The following is a 21,022-nucleotide window of genomic DNA, read 5'->3' on the forward strand; positions in this document are numbered from 1 at the left end:
ACAGCATGGTGATTACAGTTAACGACAGTGCATTATATATTTAAAGCTGCTAAGAGAATAAATCTTAAAAGTTCTCATCATGAAATGAAGTTTATAACTGTGTGGCGATAGATGTTAACTAAACTCATCCTGGTAATATTTTGCAATATATACATGTATTGAATCATTTGTTGTACACCCAAACTGCAATGTTACAGGACAATTACGTCTAAAAATAAAAGTGAAAGAATGCCACTAAGTGTAGGCATTACAGGAAAAATATAACATTTTTTCATATGCTTTCCTTAAAGCCAATCTAAGGATACTATCACTCCATATTTTATTGCTTAGACTTACTGATCAGGCCTTTTCACTACCAGCTCTATGACTTTTTAAATGGGGTTTTTTAATAGGCCAGAAAATAAACTGTACAGGCAACGCATGGAACCAAACCCTTCAGTGAGAAGGTTTTCTAAGTTTTACAAATTGACTCTGGTCCCTCTACCTTCTCCCTCTCTTCCACCTGGGCGCAATCACAAATCTTCATTTCTGGAAAAGAAGCACTCTGGCAAGAAACAAAGGAAGCCCAAGGAGCCACAGAGCCAGCCTCACTCCCAGGGAATAACAGAACGCCTGGAGGGGGTGAGGGTGCCGGAACAGTGGCCTTGCTGGGCCCAGCGGTGTGCCAGGGAAAGCTTGGTCACCAGAACTGCAAGCTCCCTGCTTCCCTGCAGACATGGATCCTCAAACCAGTTCTGAGGGACTGAGGCTCTTGTGCAGTTGTGGGGTTTGTGATAAAAAAAAAAAAAAAAAAAAAAATCTTGCTGCTTGGCAACAAGCGGGTGCTCAACAAACTTCTAAACAACGAAATAAAAGGTGATTGGTTCCCCCGTGGGCAGCAGAATAGCACCGGTTAACGGCATACAGTTCAAATAAAGAGGAAAAGTGATTCAAAAACGATGGGGTCTGTTCTTAATATAAACATAAACTTCCTGATTGAGCAGTTTAATTTCTTGTCTAACGTTGCTAACAAACGGGCACTATAACCTCTGCTTCCCACTCTACAATGGCACTTTCCGTTTCAATGGCAACATGCACGTTTAGTTGTTTTCAGAAGCAACTCCTGGACTTTGGAAAGAAGAGGGTGGGGTGGGGCAAGAAGAGATTCACCAAGTACTGGTATACGCAAATAACTAAGCCACTTTTTATACGCAGGTATTTAAAGGTAAAGAGTTCAGGATAACATATTTGTTAACACATGGTTTCTGTGACTAGCTAACCATCATTTTTTTTTTTTTTCCTTGCCTGCATTCACAAGTTGGTTTCATAGAAGGCTTTATTGTAGTCCGGGAGCATTGTTTTGCATTAATTTCTATGACAAGGAACCCAAAACACATGGTGCCGAGAGTAACAAAACGGAGTTAGGAAAACAGTCATGACTTGGCACAAAGTGTGACAAGCTGTAAAAAGGGGAATGTTTCAATATCTGAAGTGGTGTGGATTTCCTATGAACAACCTTTTCTCTTCTAAACAGTATCATATTCTTTTCAGGCACATTTAGAACGCAAGTCAAGCTGTGTTTTATTTTTGATTATAATAAACACAGTCAGTTTACTATAACAAAGACATACTAGTGGTGATCCGTTGAAAGCCAAAATACAACCCCATAAGCTGGGCGGGGGGTAGAATGGGGGGACCTGGGGGTGGGTAGTCAACTGATAAAATAAAAGACCAGCCGTCTGGAAAGTTCTCTTAAAAGAACATAAAAAGGCAGTGTTTTCTTATGGAACTAACACAGAATGCCAAAATATCTAGCTGAGTTCTCTTTTGTTGTTGTTGTCACTTAGGGCAATTTGTAACTAAAAATAGAAAATTCTTAAAAACACTGAGCTCTCCATAATAAAATTCAAAAATTTCATACCCTACTTTAAATTATAATACTATTTCTTATGTAAAACTCTTCTACATAATAAGTGTATTTGTTATAATACTACTCTAATGATCATTTTAAAATGTTTATAATTATGCATGCACTTAAATTATTGATAAAGGGAAAATGAATAGTTCACAATAAACAGGTACAAAGACAGTTTATAAAACTTTCATGATTAAATAAAATTCCTGAATTCAAATTTATTAGGAAATAATATAAATCACCTTACCATTTCTTGAACTAACACTTTTTCAGCATCAAGGTCAGCCTTTAATTTATCTCTACCCTCAGTTAACTGAAAGAGAACATTACATTTTTATTATAAAACAGAACACCTGAATTTAATCCTCAAAAGAATTTAGTGAAATATATTTTGTTTCTGAATATGAGAAAAACAGACCCTAATATAATTAAAGAAAAAAATTAAATGTCTAATGCTAAGTGAAATAAGTCAATCAGAGAAAGACAAACACCATATGATTTCACTTATATGTGGAATCTAATGAACAAAATAAACTAACAAACAAAATAGAAACATATTCATAGATGTCGGAGAGAAGAGCATAGGAGGCCTGGGTGAGAAAGGTGAAGGAATTAAGAAAAAAAAAAAAATACAACCTCATAGACAGATAACAGTATGGTGATGACCAGACGGAAATGGGGGTGGGAGAGGCAGAAGAGGGTAAAAGGGGGGATAAATGGTGATGGGAAGAGATATAACTTGGTGTGGTGAACATACTACATAATATATATGATGTATTATAGAATTGTACACCTGAAATCTATATACTTTTATTTAGATTGGTTAATATAATTTTATTAACCAATATAACCCCTATAAGTTCAATAAAAAATTAAATGTCTATAGATTACCATGTACTAATAACATATTACCATATAATTATTACTAGAAGCCCCGTGCACAAAAATCTGCACTGGGGAAGGTGGGAGTCCCTCAGTGGAGGCCTGCACTCTCTCCAATCCTGTATAACTCAGGGATGTCCAACTGCCAGTTTAGGCCTTATCATTGTGGGATTGGGCCTAAACTGTCAGTCGGACATCCCTCATGCAATCTGGGACTGCTGATGCCTAACCACTCACCTGCCTGTCTGCCTAACCACTCTGCCTGCTGATGCCCCTAACTGCTCCCCTGCCTGCCTGATTGTACTTAACTGCCTCTGCCGGCCTGCCTAATCACCCCTAACTGCTCTCCCTTGCTATCTGATCCCCCTAACAGTTCCTCTTACAGACCTGATCAAACCTAACGACCTCTGCCTGACCCTGCCACCATGGCTTTGTTCAGAAGAACATCCAGAAGGTTATCCGGAAGATGCCCAGTCTAATTAGCATATTACCCTTTTATTAGTATAGATATCTATTATATAAGCAAGCAAAATATACAGAGGAAATATCAGTTTAGTTACAACCTTCTTCATCTCCAAAAATGTAATATCAATACATAATAAAGCAAGTCTTAATTAGTCAAAAAGCCATTTACTCTTTCTATAACCCATTTCTTATTTTAAGTTTTTGTGATATATATGTGTAGTAGAGGCCCAATGCACAAAATTCATGCAAGAGTAGACCTTTCTTCCCCCGGCTGCCAGCACCTGGAACCCAAGTTTCCCTCGAAGCCCTGGCTTCATCTGGAAGGACATTCAGAAGGATGTATGATCTAATTACCACATGTATGATCACACATCATCATATATGTATGATCTAATTACCACATGTATGATCTAATTACCACATTGTGCTTTTATGATTATAGACATATATAGCCATATTTCATACCAATTAAAAACAGCCAGTGTGGCTCAGTGGTTGAGTACCAACCTATGAACCAGAAGGGCACGGTTTGATTAAGGATCCAAGCACATGCCCGGATTGTGGGTTTGATCCCCAGTGTGGGGCAAGCAAAGGCAGCCAATCAATGATTCTCTCCCATCATTGATGCTCCTATCTCTCTCTCCCTCTCCCTTCCTCTCTGAAATCAATAAAAATATATTAAAAACAAAAAAGCAAGAAAGCAAGAAACATTAATGTGAAAGATAAATTCGTTGCCTCCCCCATGAGCCTGGACCGAGTCTGAGATTGAACCTGAAACCCTTCATTGTGCAGGCTGACCACTGGTTTTGATATCCATTCAATTCAATTAATTCATATATCCACTAATTTAATAAACATGTAGGGAACACCCTTTAGATGCCTAACATTTCATTTGGCTATGGAAGTATGAAAATGAGCTAGAGCAGATCCCTTCTCCTGCAGCATCCAGTATGGTAGAAGAGTGATGTGAACCCCTCTAGAACATAAGGACAAATGTTACAGCAACCTTCAGGTAGTCTAAAAGCATAAAAATCCACACAACACAGCAACTGTAATTATAACAAGGCCTGTCATTCCAGGTTGTAACTTCACAGGAGTAGTACCACTGACAAAGGTCTTGAAGAAGATGCAGAAATCATCAAGCTGGAGGAGGAGGAAGGTGGAGGAAACAGCCAACAAACAGCATTACTGCAGAAGACACCTGTGACGTGAGGCATAGTCCCATCACATACAGTAGAAAATTTAAGGAAGAAAAAGATAGGAAAGTATTAAAGGCAATAGGATCTCATTGTGACCTGATCAACAGGAAAAATAGCAGTGGGGAAGGGGAGAAGAGGCAGATTTTCTTTTAACTGGAATTGAGAAAAGTGGTGAAAATTGCAAGAGCTGAAGTAGGTAGGTAGTAAGAAAGGGTACTAATCAGATCCATGTGAAATGACAGACAGAGGAAGGGTGCAGCTACTCTGGATTAAAGCCTCATCTATTTGTAATGTCGCCCAAAGGCAAGGATCCGGTTGTCTCCAGTAGCACAGGGCGGTCCCCAGACAGAGCTGGAGAACACTGGGGACTGGCTCGATGAGCGGCTCAGGAGGGAGGTGAGAGGTGCAGTTGAAGATGTGGGGGTTGACAGCAGATTTAGAGAAAATAAAAGAAGGAGAAGGATGGAAGGCAAAGATTGTGTTGAGTCTTCATAACTTAGCCATCAAGTTTCCAGTGGGTATCAATTACCAGCCAACATCAAAGACATTAACCCCAATCCTGCCTAACCCCTTGATCTCTCCTCATCAATGATCTCCTGTTTATTGTATTTTTACCCTCCTTCTCCTTTCCATTGACATTATTTAAAGACTAAAGGCCCCTTGCAGGAAGATTCCTGCAATAAGGCTTTCCTGCTGCAGTCTCTGTTGCCCCGCCTGCTTCTCTCCCTTCTCCCCCTGGAATTCTAACCTCTCTTTCAGGAGTCAGTGCCCTTCCCCCAACCTTCCCTGGCCCTTCCTCCTCAGGCTGGGAGTGCCCACTCAGCACTCTGTGCCGCCTGCCTCCTGAAGCTGATCACACCCTGGGCCGTGACTGCTGGTCTGTCTCCCTCCCAGAATGCAGTCCTTATTGTGGCCATAGCTGGAACACAGCTCCAGCTGTTATTAGAGTATTGGAACCAAAACAGAGAAGCTACATCATTGATCATTTTTTGCTCAGACAGATGGTAAGAGGTCAGCCTCCCAACATCCATTTTCAACTTGCATTTAGCTGCAACCGTGATGAAAAAGGGGTCATGTGACTTGTCCAGTTTTTCCCATTTTTCCATTCCCTGCGTATCTCTCCCCCACACTCCAGTTTCCCCTCTTCCTGCCCCAACACAAATTCTCACCAGATTCCCACCTCATACCTAGCCCAGGCGAATCACAGACAGGCCCACAAACTCCTCTCACCTGTGATGTAATCACACTCTGTACCCAGTTCTTCTACCCTCTTACCTCCTGGAAAATCCAGCTCAAGTAAAAGAGAGTGAGATGGCTGTGGAGCTGTTTGCAAACCCTTCCTACAACCTCCCAGGCATCCCTTCTCCACATGCAGACTTCTAGTACAGTCCCTATCTCTACGGGACAGGCGGACGGAACAGCTTTGGGGAACATTTAAATGACCTGGGATGGTTCCCTTGCAGGTTCTTAGGGGACAGTGGCAAGCTGAGATTTTATTCTCCGAGCCTGATGCTAAGATTAGAGTGGTCTGTGTCTGCTCTCTCTGTAAGAAGGGGATTTCACCAGTGAAGCACAAGAACAGGAAAGCACTGTGTGAAAAGGCCTGACACATTCAGTTATCAGAGAAAACAACTCCCAAATCTGACCTGTCAGGGCAGCCAGGTCTTTAAAATAGAGTTCTTTGAAGTAATTGAACCTAAAACATAAGAATACCATAAACCACAAAATCAGATTGAAATCTGAATCTAAATGGGGGCCCATGTGCCGGCACCGGTTTGGCTCAGTGGATAGAGTGTCGGTCTGCGGACGGAAAGGTCCCGGGTTCAATTCCGGTCAAGGGCATGTACCTTTGTTTGGGGCACATCCCCAGTAGGAGGTGTGCAGGAGGCAGCTGATCGATGTTTCTCTCTCATCGATGTTTCTAACTCTCTATCCCTCTCTCTTCCTCTCTGTAAAAAATCAATAAAATATATATTTTTTAAAATAAATAAATGTAGGCCCATGAGCCCTGGAAATGGGGTTAATGTGATTGAAGAACTGAGTTTTAACTTTATCTAATTTTAATTAATTTTTAATTAGAAACTGATGCTTGATTTGGTTCATAGAAAGCAGGTATGTTTATTTAGAATAATTCAGGGAGGTAAACCCGCTTTTCACCTGTAAATTCTGTAAATTGTATGGATTCTAAGTACATTCTCACTCTATGAATGAATGGCCCCAGGAGTATTTGTAAGTGTGCCATGCGCTGTGCTCAGCACCGGGACTGTGCCAGCGATGAGCGCCCACAGTCTCTGCCCGCGTGGGGCCATGGAACCACAGGGAGGACGGACCTCACAGAAAGGTGTTTCGGGAGCTGCAGTAGGGGCGGTAATTGGGCTAAGAAAGCCCTGAGCAGAGCCCCTGACCCGGGTCCTGCTGCATTGAATGCACTAGGAAATCTTGATCTTTGTGACACCAAAAAGTTCCCTGTTCCAATGCAAATTTCCTGGGTAACATAAGCCCAGTTAATTCTCGTACAGAAAAATGAACATAAACCACCATCTGACCTGAGAATACGCCTGCTCACTCTAAAGTTTTTCCACAGACACACCTCTGCCCTCCCTGTCATGTAAGTTTTCAATTCCTTACAATCAACAAGAGAGGCTCTTCGTTATCTCAGATAAAAGAAGTACCTATACATTAATTCAATTCCAAGACAGAATCCTTATGCATCGCTAAGACCTTACCCAAATAATGAGAAGTGGACCTGGCATCACAGGACAAGCGGGGCACAGCGTTATTTCACCAATTGGGCTGATATTTTAATTTAAAAGAGTCATTCATCAATGTGAAAAAGTTACAGTACCCTTTGAATGGTGCTACGATCCTTTTCTGCCATCTCTTTCAGATTCATAACTTCTTCTTCTATAAACAAAAGGGGAGAGAGACCAACCATGAAATTACGAGTTTATGCCCTGCATTCAAGCTTCCTGCTTCCAGGCAGGCTGTGCACCACTGGCAGGCATAGTGGGCGCAAGTCCTAGCAGGACTGTGACCTTCACAACTGCCCTTGACATTCACAGCCTTCTTCCTGCTGTTAAGAAGGCTGGTCAGATAGGGATTAAGAACTAAGTTCAAGACCCAAGTGTGGCCAAGGGCTGAAAGCTTTGCATCAATACTCGCAATGGACACTCTGCTGTGAAGCACAGCCCATACAAGGTCTTCAGCAGGTGGCACTTTCTGACTCGGTCAGAACTACCAAACCCTGAAAGGGCACCATTATACCACATCAGGAGAAAAGCCAAACTGCATATTCAAGGGACAGTGTAAGAGAAATGATGTTGTCAGTATTTTGTGAATTCCTGATTGCTTACTTGTTACCCTTCATACTGCAGATTAAGAGCAACATTACATAATGAACATGAATACAAAGATAACAGTAAGTGAAAAAAATAGTTACGGCAATATAACTTTGGAGATTAAAATGAAACTCTTACCAATGTTTACGGTATGTAAAAAAGGGGAATACAAATGAATGTTTGTACTTAAAATCTGTACCAAAAATTGAAGATAATTAAGTAGTAAGTCAGAGCATATGTTACTCAAGGGCTAACCCTGTTTCTCCACAAACCATATCTCAATATGCATTTACAAGTGGTAAAGGTTATAAATTTTACATAACTAATTAAGCTTAAGAAACAGAAATTGGCAACAGTTTGTTTTATAATATTTCTAAGTAAAATAGGGCATGGATTAGCACTCCCCCCCCCCCCCCAAGGTCAATGCTTGGCTTGAAAGGAAAAACTTATAAAACCCCTGAGTTAAAATGATATGGCTCAGGAGTATACTTATAATACTTACGTATATTCCCTGTCCCAAGCAAGAAATGCCATTTTAAATGAAAATCGAAGATGGCTATCTTTAAAATGTAACCAACCAGACAAATGTGTGTTTGGAAAAGACAAACATAGCTATGAATTTTACAAAGTGCCCAATATATAGATTTCCCTCCAAAATGACTTTAAAATATTACCTAATAATGCATTTTCTTTTTGACTGAGTTGGGCTGCTTCTTCGAGATCTGCAATGACTTGAAGCAGCCTCTCATTTTCCACTTTGGACTCCAAACATTCCTTTTCAGGGCCGGCCTCTAATACCAAAGCTTCCTGAAAGATGGGCAAGTCCACATTTCTAAGCAGGGAGCCAAGAATTTAAATATGCAACACAAGACAAGACAGATACAGAAGGGCTATCATATAATTTTCTGAATTCTATTACACACTTACAATATGAATAGCAAAAAAGGAAGGGGATTAAATAGAGCTTGCTGGAAGAAAGGCTGCAGTACATTCTGTACAAAGACCACGGCACATGGGGACATTTTATTGACAGGAATAATGCATATCATACTGTTTGTGTGCCCTCATCATTCAGGTCAATTCATTACGGAGGCTATGTCCGGGGAGGCAGCTGGGGCCCCTCACCCACATTTCCCCCTGTGTGTGTCTGAAGTGCTGTCTGCCTGTAACTAGGCAGGCTGGGGGGACCGTGGACGGGCAGCGGCAGGGGGTGGCAACGTGCACCGAGGAGGAGGGGGCTCGCTGCCTTTGTGGCGTTTCCCAGTGTCAGTGCCGCCAGTGTCATGAGGAGCACATCACATGTCAAAGCGGTGACGTTTTCAGGCTGGGAGCCGCATGGCGTCCATCAGGCTCTCGGATATCCACACAGTTGGTTCTCTGCTTGGTGGAGGAGCCACCCAGAGGCAATTCATATTCTGAACATTAACGTGGCTTTGCATGCCTGTCACACTGGGGCTGTGCAGGCGGTTAATGCTATTGTAGACCTCGGTTTAAATCTCTATGCAAACAGTGATTACCTTGTAAGAAGGTTTCAGGATAATGTACAACAAAAGACTTTAAAGTTATAGTTTTAGCAAAGCAAACTCATTTACATTTTTATTATGTGAGCCTTTTGTTTAAATCTTGCCACGTCCATTGTGGGAGAGTCTTTTTCTTACGCAATAGAAGCTTATTGGGACAGCGACTCTTCTTTTCTTCTTCTTCGTGTCTGTTTCAAAGCTACTGGAAACATCTGAACATACTCGTAATCCACTGTGGATTGTGTCTATTACATTTTACTGCCACACGTTATTTTAAAAATTAAGATGGGATGGATTGGGGAAGTTGGTGCAGAACTTTATGCTTCACGGTGGTAAAACATTAAACTGATTGTGCCATCTCAAAATGTTAAAGAGTATGCTTAAAGGTCATTATATCAGGCTAAAAGAGACAGAAGTTCCTGTATGCTTTGCTTCAAAATTGATAGACACTAGAAAGACTTTTGAACTTTAAAGTAATCTTTAGATGAATCCTAACCTATCTTTCCGTAGCAATGTCATGGTTGCAGATACACAAGAATAAAGTTTCCCCTCAAAACCAAAATCATCCCTTCCAATGTGCTGCTTTCCTTTTGCAATTGTATTTTGACTTGGCTTTAGAGATATCTGGAAGTAAATTATTAAAATAGTTTCAAAAAATATTTTCCTCTGTGATCATAATGGCCTAAAAGAAGAATAAGTGGATATAATGTTTTGCATAACAATAATTTCTTAAAAATCAAGCGACTTAGTAAAGTAGTTAGGTCAGAGTTAATATTTAAAATAATGTTAACTTTTTCCCTAAGCACACTTACAAATTTTCATGAGTTTGAGTCACCATTTCATTTAAATTATTTGAGCTCAATTAATTCTTAATTAACATATCTAATAGTTACTATGTTTTATTAGCTAAGAAATCCAGTTATTAATGTCTTGTCCCACAGGGTTAAATTTGAAATGATTACAGAATGTATTTATAGGCTAAAAAGGCATTTATTTACTTATTTATTATTTATTTATTTGACTGAAAAGGCATTTAAATAACAAACAATATTTGCCTTGCTAGGTTTACGCATACAGTGACAAAATATGAACATCCACAGTGGATTACGAGTGCCGCTACCTTTAAATAAACAAGAACTATTTGAATTAATCAGGTGACATCTAAAATTTGTAACTAGTAGCAGCTAATAACTAAATTCATTTTCTAAAAAATCTTGTTTAAAAGTAGGAAACACATTTAACTCAGACTTGTTTTCTCCACATGGCCATCCACAGCTCCTGTTCTTAGAAGGTTCACCTTTAGCTCTGTCCCCACCATCTGTTAGCTGTAGGAACTGCAAGTAATTAACTATTCAGACTCTCACAGCAATGAGGACACTCATTAGCAAAATGAACAAAGGGATAGTTCTGGGCTGCACCGCTCATCTGTTACACTGAGTGGCAGGTTTTGTGATGGTGTTCCTTCTACCATCTGCCCACACCACTAGTTTTGGTTTCTTAAACCATGAGACTTATTTAAAATATACTCCATTAATAAACCAGGGTTAGGAAGATCATTAAAAGGTGGTTAACTAGATGTTGCTAATTTAAAGCCATATGGTAATAGATGAGAAATTGTGACTCATGACCATCCTGAAATTTTAAGTTTATACAGGAACTCGCCAATTTAAAATGTTCCTATCATGTGAAAAGCAGGACTTCTGGTGGTGGCTTATGCACTATTTTGCTTGTAAACAGTCGCAAGATGTGCAGATTCACTGTTCCCAGGTTTTTTAATTCCAAACTATTTTCTGAAAGAATAGTTTCTGAAAACTGGTATACTCTAGTGCCTTGCTACTCAGAGTGTAGTCCATGGACCAGGAGCTGAAACATTATCCGAGAGCTTATTGGAAATGCAGAATCTCAGGCCCCAGCCCAGCCCGACTATTGGAAGCTGTATGCTAACAATTGCTGCAGGCGATCCATATGCACAATGAAGTCTGGGAAGCGCTGTTTAGAGCACCGCCTGTACCTTCGCAGCAATCTCCCTTTTGCCATGTTGGTGCCTCGATTCTGCAGGATCCATATACACTACCTGGACATCTCAATTTGTGCTGGGGGTGGAGTACGCTCTGATGCACGCCCAGGCTGCATGACAGCCACAGAGCAAAGCAGGTGCTTTCCCGGTGAGTGACAGCCGGAAAGTGGCATGCTGGGGCAGCGAGGCCCTGCTGAGCTGCCACTCTTGAGTGACAGCTGTTTCAGAACTGTCAGCAACAAGCAGTTATGTTCACCTACGGGAGTCAGGGTGGTGGTGGTGGTGCCTGAGTGGTGGTTGCACAGCTCATATGTGTTAGAATAAGAGAAAAAAAAGGAAACTCAATTGCAATTAAAACACATATGTGGCTGGGCTGGGGTGGCTCAGTGGTTGAGCAACGACCTATGAACTAGGAAGTCAGGGTTAAATTCTCAGTCAGTCCATATGCCCGGGTTGCGGGTTCCATCCCTAGTGGGGGGTGTGCAGGTGCAGCCGATCAATCATTCTCTCTCATCATTGATGTTTCTATCTCTCTACCTCTCTCTTCCTCTCTGAAATCAATAAAAAAATATTTTTGTTATTGATTAAGGTATTACATATGTGTCCATATCCTCCCATTGCCCCCCCCCCCCTCCCTAATCCTGCCCTCAGCCTCACCCTCTTCCCCTGTTGTCTGCATCCACTGGTTAGGCTTATATGCATGCATATAATTCCTTTGGTTGATCTCTCCTCCTTACCCCCACCCTCCCTTACCTTCCCTCTGAGGTTTGAGCATCTGATCGATGCTTTTCTGTCTCTGGATCTGTTTTTGTTCATCAGTTTATGTTGTTCATTATAATCCACAAATGAATAATCCACAAATGAATGAGATCGTGTGGTATTTATCTTTCTTTGATTGGCTTATTTCACTTAGCATAATGCTCTCTAGCTCCATTCATGCTGTTGCAAATGGTAGGAGTTCATTCTTTTTTTTTTTTTTTTTACAGCAGCATAGTATTCCATTGTGTTAATGTACCACAGTTTTTAATAAAAATATATTTTTTAAAACATATGTGCGCATGCACACATATCCATGCACCTGCACAAATACTTTGACAAACTGGCCTGCTGTAGTTTTCAAGGGGATTTATCAATGTACAGCTTGGCAACCTGGTAACACCAAAGGCATGCAGTTGTCACAATGGTTTCCTACAGAACTAAACCTGAAAAGAAGCTCAGTTCTTGAGTGAAGTTGTTCTCAGGAAAATTCAACATTAAGGACGTGTGACCTGGAGAAAAGAGGCTTCTGTAACTTGAAGAGCTTCCTTTTCTAATTTTCATTATATATATATATATATATATATATATATATATATATATATATATATATATGTAAAACTGTTTATTAAACTTTCATTTTTCACTCTTCTAAGGTCCTAATACTACATTTTTGGATAGATGTCTCTCAAAAACATCCCTGGAGAGAGATTAGGACTACTTATTAACTGTAAAGCAAGCTATCTATGTGATTTGACTATCAGTAAGAATTAATTAGAATGTTTTCCCACTGTTTATTCAATTTCTTTGTTTCAAGTCGTCCCCCCCGCCCCCCAAGATATTTCCATTGCCACTTTGGAACTTTCTAATTGTTTCTCTTAATTCTGTTTTCCAAATCTATTTTCAGATCCTTGGCAACTCAAACTTTTTTATACCACTAGAGGGAGCAGGTGTATAAGATGAAATTTTAAATAAAAAGATGTATCATCCAGAATTTAAGTGGCGTGGAGTTTTAGGAAATGTAGTTTTTAGAGGATTACTTGAAAAGTATTTTTCCAGAGAGTTATGTTCCATAGTATGTGATTTTTTAATGGCATTTATTCTGTGTTCTTGAAATGCACACTAGTCCTGGTGAAGCTGGGAGAAATGTATGGACCCCGTTAATCAGATTTATCTCATCTTCCTCAAATCTTAGGCTGTTTACCTGAAAATGGATGTGGCCTCCTTGAGGGAAAACTGCAGAAGATTAGCCAGGTCCTGGGGATGCCAACCTGAGCCAAAGAACACCCTGCTTATAGGGCAGCAGGGTGGAAACTCCCACCTCCTGCGCTCACAAAGCCACCTCCATCCTTGTCCATCCTTGTCCAGGACATCCAGACACACCAGGCAACCAGCTGACAACACTCAGAGATGCAAACACTCCCAGTTAGACCTCATGTTTTAGTGGAATGAGTTCAATTAGCAAGTTGGGACCTTATCAACAGTCCAGAAGCCTGTTCAGTGCATTTCAAGAAAGGTCAAACAAAAGGACATACAAACTTAGAGCTTCCTAATAATGATAACTAGAATTCATGGGCTTATCTTTGTTCAAAGAACTCAAAGCAATTCATATCCAGTACAACAGGATATTAATTATTACAACCTTCTCATAACTGTCTCTTAGCCAGGCAGGTATCACTTTCCAGTTCACAAGTGGAAAATAAATGAAACAAAATGGCCTTGCTAATTGATGCTGCATTTCTTTGGCCAAGGCAAAACTAAAAGCCAAAACCCAAACATTTTTTTTTTAGCCTTTTATATTGAATAATTTTACCTAAAAAATAGGGGTAATATAAACCCATTAAAAGGTTCAGAAAAGTAAATGCAAAAACTGGATCTTCCTTCACCTGCAAGGCCATCAGAACATGTAAAAAGACTTAATATTCAATTTTATTTGATCTGTGTTAATTAACAACACTGCGTTACCTAGAAGACTTTCATTTTTATTTTCGTTTTAGAGCATTAACTCTAATAGATTAAATAAAGCAAACATTTCTTCATCAACCTGAGCCAGTTAGTAAGGAAAGTCCTTTAGAAGGATACATGTTCAATTCCTTGTCTCTTCTAACTTCAAAGTTTTAAGTGTGGAATTTAAGATTATACCTAAAGGGACCACCAGCTCATAAGTGTTTCTCCCTAGTGATTTTATTTGTAACTTCTCATATTTTTATCATTGTGTTAATATTTACATGTATATACACATGTGACATATTAATTATAATAATATACATTATAATAAAAATATACATTATCCTATATAATAAAAGGCTAATATGCAAATTGTCCCCTTGACTGGGAGTTCGACCAGGGGGCAGGGCCAACTTGCCAACTGCCTGTGGCTCCTCCCACCAGCTGGCCCTGCCCTCGATTGGTCCCCCCACCCTGATCGGGGGTGGGGCTGGCCAGCCAACCTCCTGCATCTCCTCCTTTGGGCCAGCCTGATCTGATCGACCCAGAGTGGGGCTGGATGGCCAGACCCCACCTGTGCACAAATTCTTGCACCAAGCCTCTAGTAATAATATAATCACACTAGTATGTGTTTATACTAGAGGCCCCGTGCATGAAATTTGTGCATGGGTAGGGTCCCTAGGCCTGGCAGGTCAGGGCTGTTTGGGTCTTTTCAGGTGCCGGCTGGGGCCTTCCTTCATTCCGTGGTGGTCAGCAGATGTCATAGTGAGGGATCGGTCTCCCAGTCGAACTCCCGAAGGGACAATTTGTATAGGCTTTTATATAGAGAGATATATGTATATATAAAACAACCTTTAATCCTTACTGTAGAGCACAGAGCTCCAATTCCTTCTGTAGGCTGAGTATTCAGCTGGACCTCAGGCTCATACGCCATCCTTACCATTTACTATCTGTATGTCTAGTGGGAAGTTACTTAACCACCTGCCTCTGCTTCATTTGTAAACTGATCTGTGAGATAAGAAGAGATACCAGTTTACCCCACTCCATGTTCCTGCCTCCCTTGTCAAATATTAATTGACCAAAAAAGCATGGGTTTATTCCTCTGTTCTATATTCTGTTCCATTGATCTATATGTCTGTTGTTATGCCAGTACCATGTTGTTTTGAGTACTATGGCTTTGTAGTATAGTTTGATTATCAGGTAGTGTGATACCTCCAACTTTGTTTTTCTTTCTCAAGACTACTGAGGCAATTTGGGGGTTTTTGCTGTTCTGTATAAATTTTTGAAATATTTGTTCTAGATCTGTGAGCTGTGCCATTGGTATTTTAATAGCAATTGTGTTAAATTTGTAGATTTTGTTAGATAGTCTGGAAATTTTAATGGTGTTAATTTTTCCTATCCATGAATATGGTATATGCTTCAACTTATTTGTATCTTTCTCAATTTCTTTCTTCAGTATCTTATAATTTTCCAAGTACAGATCTTTTACCTCCTTGGCTAAATTTATTCGGAGGTACCATTTTTGTTGTTGTTGTTGCAATAGTAAATGAGATTGTTTTCTTAATTTCTCTCTGTAATAGTTTATTATTGATGTATAAAAATGCCACTGATTTTTTTTTAATTCTTTATTGTTGAAAGTATTACATATATCTCCTTTTCTGCTATTGATCTCTCCCAGCTTACTCCTCCCAATTTCTGAATATTAACTTTATATCTTACTACTTTGCCAAATTCATTTATTAGGTTTAGTAATTCTTGGTGGAATCTCAGTCTCTTCAATAAATGGTATTGGAAAAATCAGACAAATACATGCAAAAAAAAAAAAATGAAACTAGACCACCAACTTATAACATACATAAGAATAAACTCAAATTGGACTAAAGAGTGAAATGTAAGTCACAAAACCATAAAAATCTAGAAGAAGCCAGAGGCAGTAAAATCTCAGAAATTTCTAGTAGCAATATTTTTGCAGATATATTTCCTTAGGCAAGAAAAACAAAAGAAAAAATAAACAACAGTACTATATCAAGCTAAAAAGCTTTTGTATAGCAGAAGAAACAATCAACAAAATGAAAAGGAATCCCACTAAATGGGAGACCATATTTACTAATGGCAGATCAATAAGGCAGTTAATTTCCAAAATGTATAATAAACTATACAACTCAACACCAAGTGGACAAACAACCCAATTAAAAAATGAGCAAGGGACCTGAATAGACACTTCTCTAAAGAGGACATACAGATGGCCAAGAGACATATGAAAAAAAGTGCTCAACATCACTATCATCAGAGAGAAGCAAATTGAAACCACAATACAGTAAGACATCTCCTCACACCTGTCATAATGCCTATCAATAAATCAACAAACAAGTGCTGCAATGATGTGAAGAAAAGGGAACCCTTGTACATTATTAGTGGGAATGCAGACTGGTGCAGCCACTGAGGAAAACAGTATGGTGTTAGCTCAAAAATCTAAAAATGGAATTGCCTTTTGATCCAGTGATCCCACTTCTGAAAAATACCCAAAGTAACCCAAAATATTAATTTAAAAGAATATATCTCCCCCTATGTTCTTAGCAGCATTATTTAGTATAACTAGAGGCCTGGTGCATGAATTTGTGCATGGGTGGGGTCCAGCCAGCCCACCCCTATCAGTCAAGGGGACAATTTGCATATTAGCTTTTTATTATATAGGATAGCCAAGATATGGCAACAGCCCAAGTGCCTATCAATAGATGAGTGGATAGGAAAACTGTGGTACATTTATTCAATAAAATACTACTGAGCTGTAAAAAAAAAAAAAAAAAAAAAAAAAAAAATCTTACCTTTTGTGACAGCATGGATACACCTGGAGATTATTATGCTAAGTGAAATAAGCCAGTCAGAGAAAGACATAATAAACAAAATAAAATAATGAACAAAATAGAAACAGAAGCGAGGACACATGGAACAGAGTGACAGCTATCAGAGGGGAAGGGGTTTGGGGAACTGGATGAAAGGAGAAAGGATTAAGCAAAATATAACACATAGACACAGACAACAGTGTGGTGATAGCCAGTGGGGAAGGAGGCTCGGCAGGTGGAGGTGTGAAAAGGGGGATGGGAATTGGGACAGAAAAAGAGTTTGCTTGGGGCCATGGGCACATGATTCCCTGTGCACATGATGCTTTGTTGAGTTGTACACTTGAAGCCTTGTATGATTTTGTGAATCAATTCATCCCAACAAATTCAATTGGGAAAAAAAAAAAAAAGAGGTACCATGAATGAGGCATCTAGCATCTGCTAGTTGATAATCAAGAGATTGTTATTCCAAAAATAAATAAACAAACAAACAAACAAACAAATAAATAAATAAATAAATAGATTGTGATTCCTCCAGCCTCCCTGCAAGCCTCTCCTACCCATCTGATCAGCTTCTTGCTCTTAGACGTAAGAATAAAACCTCTCTATGGCCTGGACTGTGGTTGAGCCAGGATAACCCAGTGGCTCAGAGCTGACTTGAGATGAAAATGAATTCATCTTCAGGGTCCACACTTTTCCACAGCCCTTAAATGTCTTCTCCTTGACAGGAAAATAGTCTATCTTTTTCTGCTCGCTCTCTCTTTCCTGTTTGTTCCCATCAGTCTTTTGAGCAGTAAAGCAGCTCTTGGTTCCCACTTGGACAGAAAGAACTGGGGGGAAACCCTCGGAGAAGTTTGTTCTCGACCTTTCTCCCTAAGGTCATCCCGTTCCTAGCTGGCTTCCTGGAAGCCTCTGACTTGGGAGATAGTTTTTTTTGTTTTTGTTTTTGTGTTTTGTTTTTCTGCAGTGGGAGACAATCTATTTTATTACCATTATTTTAAAAATCGAGAACAATCTTATTGCTCTTATTTATAACTATTATGGGTTTTCTAGAATGTGTCATTGAGCAGAAAAGGGTTGGACTGGCTTATGTTGTGGAGAGATGCCCAAGATACATTACCTGTCTTTCCTTGATTGTTAAGCCTAGCTTTTAGAAAGTTATAACTTTACTTACATATATTTAAATTAATTATTTTTTGCTTTGAAACTTACTTCATAATCTTGCAATTGTTTTTTTAATTTCTTAATCACTTCTTCCTGGTCCTTCAGTTTTAGTGCCAAAATATTTACTTTGTCAGTAGTTAAGTCTTGCATAGAAGGATGATACTCTTCTTCTGCTTCAAAGAATTGCTGCAGGGAGAAAGGGGAATAAGCAGAAATTAAAAATCAGACATCTACCACCAGAAACTATTTTATGTTTTATTTAAGTTACTTCCTTGTAAGTTATTTTATTTTTGTAATGTTTACACAATTTTTAGTAACAATATTTATATTGATTGATATGCTGAAGTATCGTGGCCTATAGCAGAGTATTATTCTGGTCAGGGCACATACCCAGGTTGTGGGTTCAATCCCCAGTCAGGTATGTATGGAAGGCAAGTAATTGATTTTTCTCTCTCACATATCTCTCTTCCTTCTTCCCTCTCTCTCTTCTTTCCTTCCTCCTTCCTTCCCTCTCCCTGAAAACAATAAGAACATGTCATTGGGTGAGGATTGAAACAAATAAATAAATAAATTGCTCTATATTATGAATACCAGTAGACTGATAAGAAGAATATTTTGAGGTGGAATTAAGAGTCCTGCCAGGAACAAAACACTGACATAGTCTATACAGCCACTAATAAAAATAAAAAAAAATCAGTATATAAATATGCAGTAGACATTTAAAAAAAAAAAAGTAAAAACAATAACCTATATGGTAATAACAGCTTTTTTAATTAGGCGATTTTTTTTTTAATCTCCACCTGAGGATATTTTTTCCATTGCTTTTCAGAGAGAGTAGAAGGGAGGGGAGGAGGGAGAGACAGAAACATGGATGTGAGAGACACACACACACAACTGGCCACCTCCCACACTCACCCCAACTCTGGGTAAGGAGCTAATCTGCATCCCAAAAATTGAACCTGCAACCCTTCTGTGTGTGGGCTGACGCTCTAATTACTGAGAAACACTGTCCAGGACTAAATTGGTGACTTTTAAAGAACAGCATTGATTTTGTAATCTATTCTTCCCATCTATTCGTAGCTAAGCCTACAAATAAAATACTCTGCAGAGGCCACAACACATTACCCCCATATGCCCTGGGTGTTACAAAGGCATCTCAAATTCCACAGTTCTCCATCTTCACAGTCTCCCATTCTGTCTCCCCCACTAACAGCAGCACAAACCTGAAACTTATTTTCTGTCATTTTAAGCCCTTCTGCTCCCTCACCATTTTACCAAATCTATTCAGTCCACTCCTAAATGTCTCCTAAGCCTGCCCTCTCCTTCTCTGTCCCACTCCCTTGCTTGCCTGGGCTATTGTAATAGCCTGTTAACGTGCCTCCCTCCCTCCCCTTTTGTGCTCTCCAACCAATCTCCACACTGTGATCAAAATGATATTTCTAAATTGCAATTCCCCATCTCCAACAGGCTAAAATCCAACTCCCATTGCACGATCTGCTGCCAGCTTACCGGGCCACTAACTCATGTGAGTCTTCTCTTCCCTCTCTCCCATCCAAACTGGGCGTTTTACCAGTACCGATACTCAGCATGCAAGTTCTCATGCACACCATGCTGCCAGGTCTCCATGCCCTTGCTCTTGGAGGTCTTAACCCACTCAACAATTTCTACTTGTCAATCAAACAGAAATACATTAGAGTAGGCTAGCCTGAGTCTGCAGACCAGCTCTGCAGTCACTTAGCAGCTTTGTGACCCTGAACAAGTTTCTCAGACTCTCTTTATCTCGGTGTTATCATTTGTAATATTAATAGTACCTGAATCATTAAGAATTTTAAAAGGTAATGAACAGTGTCTATAACACACTCAGCTCCCAATAAGTTTTATACCTTAGCATTTTGTTATTGTTTATCATTCCAACCCAGATGTTACCTGCTCTGGAAAACCTTAACACCTCTCTCCTGCCCATCAGCCTTCCTCCGCGGTGTTCCGACAGGCTGGCCGAGTCATTTTCAAAACGCAGCACACACCACCCCGGGGAGCGCATTTAAAATCCCACCAGGAGCTACTGCTCAGCTCAGCCAGCCTGCCTTTCGGCTGTGCCCGGCCTCTGTGGACTTCAGGACAGAGAGGGTCACAGTTCTTCAGAACAAAGAGTTTTACTTCTGACATTTCATAAAGTAACTGTAAGGCCCAGACACATTGGCTTCATTTCGCTTCCTCTCCAGGAATGTTTCTGATGCTGTACTGGTGTTTATGCAACCATCTGGACTCAAGACAAGATGAATGGAAAACAGTTCTATTTTCCTTCCCACCTCTTCAAATCAGGTGGCCAGTCTCCTGTCCCTTAACTCTTCAAAAAATTCTCAGGAATGTGCTCTGGCTTTTTTTCCTTTTTTTTTTTTTTTTTTTTTTTTTTTTTTAATTTTTTTTATAACTTTTAGACAACAACAACAAATAAATTTATAAAGGAAATGAAGATGGAAAGAAAGCACAAGCAGAAACAAAAACAAACAAAAAATCCCTATCCAGCTTACTCCTACCCATAAAAGCTCCTGGCTTTACCCAGCTCTGGCCTCCCTTACAATTAGTTGGCAGCCTCTGGGAGGAGATAAGGGGTTGAGCCTGGTTTTTCTAGTATCCAGAAATTTGGTTAAATCTAAATGTGGCTGTGAAGGTTTTTTTGTTTGTTTGTTTGTTTGTTTGTTTGTTTTAATATGAAATAAACATTTAAATGAGTAGACTGACTAAAGCAGATTACCTTCCATAATGGGGTGGGAGTGGGGGGCCTCAATCAATCGGTTTAAAGCCTTCAGAGAGAGACTTAGTTCCCCAGAGGAAGAGGGGTTGCTGTCAGCAAATTTGAGCGGTAACCATCAACTCTTTCATTAGTCTTTAGCCTGCTGGCCTACCTTACAGATTTCTGATTTGTCAGCCCCTAGAATCACATGAGCCAATTTATTAAAATTTCCCTCTCTCTCTCTTTCTCTGTCTCTCTATCTCTCC

At 39.8% G+C, this 21,022-nt stretch overlaps 1 protein-coding gene across 1 annotated transcript in view; it reads right to left on the reverse strand.

Moving 5' to 3' along the window:
* The window catches only part of CUNH10orf67 (chromosome unknown C10orf67 homolog), a 107,680-nt gene that overhangs the window by 52,209 nt on the left and 34,449 nt on the right, over positions 1-21,022 (reverse strand). Inside the window, exons 5-8 of the mRNA XM_045587761.1 lie at positions 18,071-18,208; positions 8,453-8,585; positions 7,286-7,344; positions 2,142-2,207 (exon numbers count right to left, since the gene is read on the reverse strand). Coding sequence (XP_045443717.1) covers positions 2,142-2,207; positions 7,286-7,344; positions 8,453-8,585; positions 18,071-18,208 — 396 coding nt within the window. The remainder of the gene's footprint in view (positions 1-2,141; positions 2,208-7,285; positions 7,345-8,452; positions 8,586-18,070; positions 18,209-21,022) is intronic.

This window comes from Pipistrellus kuhlii, unplaced genomic scaffold (genome assembly GCF_014108245.1).
Source record: "Pipistrellus kuhlii isolate mPipKuh1 unplaced genomic scaffold, mPipKuh1.p scaffold_m20_p_1, whole genome shotgun sequence".
Classification (NCBI taxonomy): domain Eukaryota; kingdom Metazoa; phylum Chordata; class Mammalia; order Chiroptera; family Vespertilionidae; genus Pipistrellus; species Pipistrellus kuhlii.